We start from the raw sequence: 9,731 nt of genomic DNA, 5'->3' as shown, positions 1-9,731 counted from the left end.
GAAGGAATCACACAAAAAAAAACAAATATATAATTAAGGGTATGATAAGATGAAAAATATCTTAGAGATCTAAGAAAATTTTTCAAATATCAACATATATACTCAATGGTTGATTAAAAAATGACGCAAAGAACAAATAATAAACATAATTTTTTTTTATCATAGATCTTGTATCTTTTAAACTCCAATATATGTTGGATGGTGATAAAAAAATATTCATGGCAATTACATTAATTTTTTATATTGTAGTAAATAAAAATTATTTATACAATTATAGTGAAAAAATTAAAGTATGATTGTAATGAGTTAGAAAATAAAAAATAATTAGATAAAATTTATCGAAATAGTATTCTACATGATCAAAATAAACAAAAATAAAAATATTAAAAAATTAACAAATGTGTGTCTTATAAACAATTTGGAGACTATTGGAAGGAATTGCACAAAGAAAAACAATTGTATAATTAAGGGTATGATAAGACAAAATATCTTAGAGATCTAAGAAAACTTTTCAAATATCAACATATATACTTAATGGTTGAGAAATAACAAAAATTGTTTTAGCGAAATAAAATAATTTTTCAAATAAAAAAAAAAATTAATAATAATAAGTAATTTTTTTTTATATTACCTAGTAAATGAAATGTTTATACTATTAAACACTTAAATTGAGAGTATTAAACATTCTCATGTGAAAGGAAAATATACAATAAATAAAAATATTAAAAAATAATAGAATATTCAAATGTTAGACATAATTTTTTCTAATTGATATAGATCATTTAAACATAATTACATAAAGGTTATGATAAGATAAAAAATTATATTGGAGATGCGAATGAGTTTCATGACAAATCAAATATTTAGAAGAAATAAAAAATAGAAAGAATATATATATATATATATATATATATATATATATATATATATGAGGTTACTTAATTAATTGTGAATCTTTTAATAATTTAAATGAGGATGAAGATATGGCGGGGACAAATATTATGGCGGGATATATTCATCGTCATCTCCATCCCCATACCCAATTGAAAATATCGGAGATTCCCTATACCTATACCCATACCCATACCCGATCAATGCGGGAATTTCCTGTCAAAATGGAAACGGATTCGGACAATACCCTCAAGGACGAATTTATTTGCCATCTCTAATCATTATCTACCTTTGTCACCACCCTATAACTACATTGCAACTCAACATGTTTTAAAAATGTTTCCATTGCTAGATTTTTTAGAACTTAACAAGGGCTTGTCTCTTGAAAATATGTTGTAAAAGTTTAGCCTTCATTTTAATTATTTTTCAAAATCCTACAAAGTATCCCATTTCTTCAACTTGTCCTTGATCTCCATCCCAATTCAACGAATTTAGTATTTTAAATTAAATTATCGTGTTAAATAATTGTATATTTAGTTATATAAATGAAATAGACACGTAACAGAACACAGATTTAAGATACACAAATAATTGACTAAATTAGTTCCTAATCTTCTGGACTACCTGATAATTCATCCTGAATTACATTCTTAATTTTAGGAAAGAATGAGATTATATTTATTCATATTTATATATATTAAGAGCAAAACAGAAAGGTCGTTTTGTACCGGTTCTCGTTAACTAACTGAAACCATAATATAATAATATTACAATATAATATATATATATATATATATATATATATATAGATATATATAATAATAATAATCCAAATGCAAAACTTATTCGGTTAAACTCAGAAGAAAACAATGACGGATCTCTCAGTCTCTTCGTCTTCTCTCGCTAAAACTCTTCTTCATCCATTCTCGTTCTCCCTCCGTCCAAACGTTCCGAAACGGTTGCGATTCTCCAGAAATTCGACATCCTTTCTCCGGAAGCCGTCGTCGATTTCCCGCCAAAACAAGCTCGCCGTCGTCACTGCTGTTAAGGTTTCGACTCAGTCTGAGAATGACGGTTTTATCCTCGAAGACGTTCCGCATCTCACCAACTTCCTTCCCGATTTGCCGGTACCAGTCGTTTTTCCCGTGCTTTTCACCAAAACTGTTGCCGTATCGCATTTCTTGTTTCGCAGAGTGATGAGAAACAATGTGAATTAAATTAAAAGATAATTTAAAATATAAACTATCAATCTTTATTGAAGAGAAATGAAAAAGACCATTGAGGCAAACACTAGCTATTTCCGTCTCTTAAGTTAGTAATTTAGAAATCGAATTTTGACGATGTTATTTTGATTACAGAATAAATAAGTAAGGAGTGTGTTCCCACCATGGTTAATAAAACTAGAAGAGATTCTCATGAGGGAAAAATCATATGGTCCCGTGAATTTACATTGTTTGATATCACCTTTTCAGTATACTTGTGGAGGGGTGGGTGGGTTTTTTCGTCCTTTTTCTCTTTGTTAAGTAAATTGTTTTCTTTTTCAAAAAAATAATGGTGATTTTTTTCTTTTCTTTATGTTTCTTTCTTCTTTTCTAGCTTTACGGTGATTTCTAATATTTAATGCATTCTTCCTCTTTTGTAGTCATATCCAAATCCATTGAGGAAGAGCCAAGCTTACTCAATTGTCAAGTAAGTCCACTCCTAGCAATTTGCTTTAATAATGTTTGTGATTTTGCATTATAACTTCAAAGAATATATTTTCAAGTTCCCAAACTTTTTGTTTCTTTTAATTATTTTAACGTGATTCTTTTATAAAAATTGTTTTGTACTTTAAGGAAAAATTTTGTGAGCCCAGAAGACGTGGTTGCTCAAAATGTAAGTGGCACACTCCTCTCCGCGTTTGTTCGTGGAATTATATTCTTTATAAATGATTGATTGATCGATCTCCGTCTTTTAGCATTTGTCTACATTTCTTATAACGTTTCACGTCCAGGTTGCTATTCAAAAAGGAAGTCCGAGAGGAGTTCATTTTCGGCGTGCGGGACCTCGAGAAAAGGTATAAAGCTTGGAAATGTCTATCCATTTGTAATCTTTAAAAACTGATGATGCCTTCTCTTCTAATAATAGATTTATTTCGAGCCAGAAGAAGTACGTGCTTGCATAGTGACTTGTGGAGGATTATGTCCAGGAATTAATACAGTGATTAGGGAAATTGTTTGTGGCTTGAACATCATGTATGGTGTTCAAGATATACTTGGGATTGAGGTTAGTTTTTGTGAAATTATAATATTCTGAGTATGTGTAAAGATATAATACTGCTTTTGTTAATTAAAGACTTCAGTGACTATTTGGTTAAATTAATAATATTCTTTCTAAAAAATTCAATAATGATTTGGGTAATACTATGTTTTACTTGTTTTTCATATAACCATTTGCTTGATAGAGCAAGATATAGCGTGAATATTGTACTGAGTTCGGTCCAGCCATCTGATGTGTGACAAACTGTAACAGTCTGCAACTGTTTCTGTTCCTTATAGAGCAAGCTACTTGTGTAGCTTTATAATCTTTGTTGTAGCATATTCAAAATGTAATGAAATATAAAAAGAAATATCCTGATTAAACTCTCTCTCCTTCTTTCTGTTCTTTGTAAACTCTAATATCTACAACAAGATTGAGAATATAATCAGGTTATAATAAACATCCTCCAAAACAGAAAACTTAAAAATCAATTATGTAAAAATAATATAAGCTGGGAATATGTTTTTAATTCATGTACTTTTAAAGTTACTGATTAGTCCTCAAATTCTAAAAACATGTGAATTTAGTCATTCCTTTAATTTTGTGGCGATAAAGAAACTGCCGGTAGATGTTAAGTTTAAGTATCAAGAATGACTAAATTCAAACATATTTTCAAAAGTTGGATGGCTAATTCATGAATTTAATATAGGAACCAAAACCAAATTTCATCAAATGAAAATATATTCTTACCTAAAATAATTTAATTAACCAAAGAGAAAACCATAACATAAATGCAGTTGTATATTGTTCCCGTTAACAATCTAGTGGCAAGGAGGTTTCCTTTAAGATGAACGCATGCATGCATTCTGCTTCAACTAAATACACCAAAACCCTTTAATTTGATCTGAGGTAATTTTCTAAACTAAATGACCACACTGAAAATTCATCAAATACATCGATTGTTTAAGTGAAGTACCTACCTAATGGTTTCCATAACCATACATGAGATGTAATTATGTCATAAGTTAGGTAGCTTGGAAACTTTTGAGTAATTTTGTAGAAATAGTTAGTATATCTAGGCAATCATTATGTGTAAGTTAGGAGGTTGATTGTTGGATAACCTCTGCACTTAGCACCTAGTTGTAGCCTTTAATGTTTTAACTTTTCTTGTATCTCCTTTATCATCTATATAAATATTAGGAACAGTAGAGGGATCTGGTTTATCCCTCAAGCATATCTTTTTCTGTTTTAATCTCAAGTTGGTATCAGAGTGGGTTGATCCTGCTCTGGTTTCTGTCTGGTCCTGTCCATCGGCACTTGTTCCTGCTGTTCGCGGCTGTCCGCCGCTATCCGACACTGTTTGTTATTGTCTGCAGCTGCCCACTGCCACTGTTCACTAAATTGTCGCCGTCTGCCACTGTTCTACAGTCGTCCACCATTGTTCGCCACCGTCCGCCGTCTCCGGCCACCTCAGTTTTCGCCGACGACCACTGGATCTGGAGCGCCTCTTTGAGCGACAGCCCCCCGCCCCCGGTGCCGGAACCAGACACCCGTCCACGCGTCGCGTCTTCTCCGCTGCGAACAAGCACGTGCAATCCACGTGCCACCTTCTGTTGCTTGGAACGTCACGACGCCACCTCCATAGCTCTCGTCGGGCCTCCTGTACCTGTTCTAACCCTCAAAACTCCATTTCTGTGAGGTCTAGACGTCACCCTTGCGGAAATCTCCATAGGGCGTTTAAAAATCTCCACTGTGTTTGCGTTTCTGCTCTTTGTTTTTGTTCCCTTAATCAAAAATGGCCTATAGAAGTGCTATTTCATTCTCTGGAAGTCCTTCCATTACTTTCGAGAAGCTAGATAGACAAAATTACCTCTCTTGGTTCGCTGTCGTCGAGATGTAGTTCCTTGGTCAGGGACATCATGACCATCTTGAGAAAGACGGAAGCCATGTGCCTGAAGAAAAAGCCGAACAGTGGAAGCAAGCAGATTTTCAGTTGTGTGCCCTGTTGTGGCAATCCGTGGAGCCAAGACTTTTAATATCTCTTAGGGCCTTCAAGACATGTTACTTGTTTTGGAAGGGGACTCAGAATATATATGCCAACGATATCCAACGCCTATATGATTCGGCGGACAAGTTAGTATCTCTGAAAATGTTTAACCATGACATGATATCCTTCATGAATGAAGCACAATCAACCGTGGAAGACCTTCAGATGTTTCTAGAAGTCGATGCTTCAGATGAAATGAAGAAGATGCTGGACAAATACTATATGGTGATGATTCTTCGCAATCACATCAGAGATCAACTTCTGACCTCTCATGAGGTCCCTTCCATGGACACCTTGATCCAACGCATGATTCGTGTCCCAAAAGTCCCAACACATGAAACTCTAGAATCTCCTGCTCGAGTAGAACCATCTGTTATGGCCGTAACTCGAGGAAGAGGAGGACGTGGACCTAGAGGAGGTGGACGTGGAGGCCGCGAGCGTCCTCAATGCACGTATTGCAAACGGATGGGTCACTCTCAGGAAAACTGTTACTCCTTACTTGGTTTTCCTTCCAAAACTGCCAATGTCTCTCAGGCTGAAACTACTAAGTCCAAGTTCACTGAGGACGAGTATCAAGAGTACCTACGCCTCAAGTCCAACAGCTTGACATAGTCATCTCAAGTTCCAAGTACATCAACAACTTGCATCTCTCAATCCATGGAAAGTCACAATTCATGGATAATTGATTTCGGTGCATTTGCAAGGGTTATAAAATGAGATTTTTCTTGAAATGAAATGGTTGAGAACATGGAGGTATTACCAGAAATGTGGTCAGAAGCACCAGAATCATTTACCCATGAATTGTGACCTTCCATGGATTGAGAGATGCAAGTTGTTGATGTACTTGGAGCTTGAGATGACTGTGCCAAGCTGTTGAACTTGAGTCATAGGTACTCTTGATACTCGTCTTCAGTGAACTTGGACTCAGTAGTTTCAGCCTGAGAAACATTGGCAGTTTTGGAAGGAAAACCATGTAAGGAGTAACAGTTTTCCTGAGTGTGACCCATCCTTTTACAATACGTGCATTGAGGACACCCACGTCCGCTTCTTCTAGTTCCATGTCCTGCTCTTCCTCGAGTGGCGACCATGACAGATGGTTCCACTACAGCAAGAGTTTCCGGATGTGATCAAGGTGTCCATGGAAGGAACCTCATGAGAGGTCAAAAGTTGATCTCTGATATGATTAAAATCTAGGTGTATAACGCGGAGGATCATCACCATGTAGTACTTGTCAAGCTTTTTCTTCATTTCATTTAAAGAGTCGACTTCCAAGAACATGCGCAGTTCTTCCACAGTAGATTGAGCTTCATTCATGAAGGAGATCATATCATGGTTGGTCATTCTTAGAGATGCCAACTTGTTTGCCGAATCATAGAGATGTTGGATATCATTTGCATAAATATTCTGAGCTCTCTTCCAAAACGAGTCACATGTTTTGAAGGTTCGAAGGGACGTCAAAAGTTGTGGTTCCACCGACTGCCACAACAAAAGGCTCGAAGGATCGAAGGATCATCAACAAAAGGCTCGAAGGATCGAAGGGATGTCAAAAGGCTCGAAGGATCATCACCATGTTTTCAGTAGGTACGTGGCTGTCATCTTTCTCAAGGTGGTCGTGATGTCCTTGACCGAGAAAGCACATCTCGATGGCAACGGACCAAGATAAGTAATTTTGGCCATTTAGTTTCTCAGAAGTAATGCAGGAGCTTCCAGAGAATGAAATAGCACTCCTAGTACTTCCAGTTGCCATTTCTGATCAAGGGAACAAAAAAACAGAGAGGAGCTGCGGAAAACAGTGAATATTTTCGAATGCCCTAGGGAGATGTCTGCAAGGGTTACGTCTGGACTTCACCGGAACAAAGTGTTGAAGGTCAAAGCAGGCAGAGGAGGCTCCGGCGATAGCTATAGAGGTGGCACGATGACGAACTGGTGACTGAACGGCGGTGCATGGACGACACACGCCTGGCTGCAGTGGATGGAAATGACGTGCATGGCGACGAGTCTGCCTCCGACACTGGCAGGGTTAGCTGTCACTCGGAGAGGCGGTCCAAATTCGGTGGTTTTCGGACGGAACTGTGACGGTGGACGGCGACGGACGACTGCAGATGGCGGCGGACAGTGGGAAATGTTGTTTGACAGTGTTGGGTAGTTCAAAAGGACAGTGGGTAATTCTAGAAAGAGATGAGCTGAGCTGAGCTTGGACAGCCGCAGACAGTGGTAGTGACTAATGCTAGTCAGGCATGGACAACGGTGACAGATGGTGGTGGACCAGATGAGACAGAAACCAGAGCAGGGTTGACCCGCTCTGATACCAACTTGAGATTAAACAGTGAAAATATTTTGGGGGCTTAAGAGAGCCTTCTCATTTTCGTCATATTTATAGATATGAAACGCAGATAAAAAGGTTGATTAATCATCATAGCTACTACTAGGTGCTGGGGCTATCCAACACTCAACCCCTAACATAGACAAAATGATTGCCTAGGTGCAGTCATTATTTCTACAAGCTTTAAGAGTACCGATTACGATAATTTGGAAGTAATTTTACCATCATTATAAAGGGTAAGGGAGCCGGAGAAATAATAAGTTATTTTATGTGTACTTAGCTGGGATTATGGAAACTAGTTCCAGACAGTTAAGCAATAAATTACCTTCTCTACTTGCATTGTGGAAACGTCTCTTTTTGTTAACTAGCCTAAGGAATTTCTAACCCGCCTATTTCTTTTTTCTTTCCTGAAATCTAGTACTACAAGAAAATAATGTTAAAGTGAATAAGGTGGGAAATAATTTATATTTTATCAACTTTTAAGTTTGGTATTGTAATTGTAATTTCAATAGTCTTATTATTTGAGTTTTAAAATATTATTACCACTCTTAGCTTAGCTTTGCAGTTTTTAAGGGTGGTCTAGCTAATCAATGTCCTAAAGCATTGATTCCTCAATCTTAAATGATTTTAATTACTTAATTGTCAACTATGAATTAAATTTATATTTTCAATATGCTCAATGCAGTCATTTTTAATAAACTAACTAATTCATAAGAATAAAGTAATTAACCAAGTTACTAGCATCAAATTTACCCCAAAGACATTTTTTTTTCTAAAATTTTCCCTAACATTAATGAGACATACTTTTATTCGTTTTCCCTATAATTTACTGGCTTTAATTCTTTTAATGTATCTGGTTAGTAATATGTTTATGGTTTTAAGTTTTCTTGGCTATGCATGTGAATAGGCAAATAAAGTTCCCAAAAAAGCTCTGCATATGAAGAAGTGAAGTTTGATTCCTTGGCCTAAGAAGAACCTAAGACTAATGGTTTCTGCCAACTACTATGTATGAGAATTGACTCATAATTAGGGATATTTTTTCAAAAGGTTAATGTAGGAACATTCTAGATTGATTCTTATAAAAAGATCATGAAACAGATCTAGTTTGATTCCTACTAGAAGGAAAGGGAGTAATAAATAGTAAATACTTACTACTTTTTGTTTCATTAACCCATGCCCTTTGAGCATTGTTGGCAACTTAGCATTTTTCTTTTATGATCTTGCAATGAGTTCTTATTGGTCACCATGTTAGTTTTGAAACTGATTTAGGGAGGATATAAAGGGTTCTATTCAAAAAATACCTCGATGTTGACTCCTAAAGTGGTTAATGATATCCATAAACGTGGTGGCACCTTTCTTCGAACATCTCGTGGAGGACATGATACCCAAAAGATAGTAGACAACATTGAGGACAGGGGAATAAATCAGGTGTATATTTGTTAAAAATGTTTTAAATTTTCTATCAAAATTGGACATGATGTCTGAACCAAAGATGATTTGATCTTCTATGTTAGGTATACATTATTGGAGGTGATGGTACGCACAAAGGAGCATCACTTATTTATGAGGTAATCGGTTACTTTCACGAAATTAATTATTGGATTTCCTGCAGTGAAAAAAAATGAGATTGTCAAGTCTTATCATCGTACTGTTAATTTTTATTTTTTTATAATAAAATTGTATACTAATAAAAGGCTAAGATCCTCTGCCGTGGTAGTGTCACTGCACGGGATCCATTCCCTCATTCATGTAGTTTTCTTTATGGAATAATGTAATATAATCATCTTTTTTATGAAGGAAGTTAAAAGGCGTGGTCTTCAAGTGGCTGTGGCTGGGATTCCAAAGACAATTGATAATGATATTGCTGTAAGTTCTTAGCCCATAATATATTCTGAATTTATAATTACATGGAGATTTTTAGGCCATTAATGAAATATTCTTGTAGTTTGATTTATAGAATAATAATGTGGACATGTTACAACCCAAAACTCCTGGCAAAGACATCATAGGATGGTTTTCCAACGTGGCAAGTCTTCCAACCATCTATCAAGATCATAGGAAAACAAGAAAAAATCTTCAGGAAATCAGATAAAGAAATCCCTAAAACTAAGACATTCCTAAATTTACGAATAGCAAAGCAGATTTGCTAAGGTTTCATCATTTTAATGTTAACCTTGTTCAAAAAGTCCAACTCTGACCTCAAAGGAACACTATCAATTCAAAACAAAACCT

General features: G+C 35.7%; 1 protein-coding gene across 8 annotated transcripts in view; it reads left to right on the top strand.

Moving 5' to 3' along the window:
* Positions 1-1,640: 1,640 nt before the first annotated feature.
* The window catches only part of LOC114191051 (ATP-dependent 6-phosphofructokinase 4, chloroplastic), a 33,397-nt gene continuing 25,306 nt past the window's right edge, over positions 1,641-9,731 (top strand). For 4 of the 8 annotated variants that reach the window (XM_085676231.1, XM_085676229.1, XM_028080205.2 and 1 more), the window contains exons 1-8: positions 1,716-2,018; positions 2,534-2,580; positions 2,727-2,766; positions 2,885-2,947; positions 3,019-3,156; positions 8,769-8,927; positions 9,014-9,067; positions 9,297-9,365. In XM_085676231.1, the coding sequence (XP_085532357.1) occupies positions 1,761-2,018; positions 2,534-2,580; positions 2,727-2,766; positions 2,885-2,947; positions 3,019-3,156; positions 8,769-8,927; positions 9,014-9,067; positions 9,297-9,365 (828 nt within the window). In that variant the 5' untranslated portion in view covers positions 1,716-1,760. Of the gene's footprint in view, positions 2,019-2,533; positions 2,581-2,726; positions 2,767-2,884; positions 2,948-3,018; positions 3,157-8,768; positions 8,928-9,013; positions 9,068-9,296; positions 9,366-9,731 lie in introns of all 8 variants that reach the window. The other 4 variants (XM_085676224.1, XM_085676228.1, XM_085676227.1 and 1 more) reach the window with 4 other exon arrangements.

Source organism: Vigna unguiculata, chromosome 7 (assembly GCF_037176805.1).
Source record: "Vigna unguiculata cultivar grain cowpea cultivar isolate G323 ecotype 2 chromosome 7, ASM3717680v1, whole genome shotgun sequence".
Lineage (NCBI taxonomy): Eukaryota > Viridiplantae > Streptophyta > Magnoliopsida > Fabales > Fabaceae > Vigna > Vigna unguiculata.
Note: the sequence above shows the minus strand (reverse complement) of the source record. Positions and strands in the feature narration are given on the sequence as shown.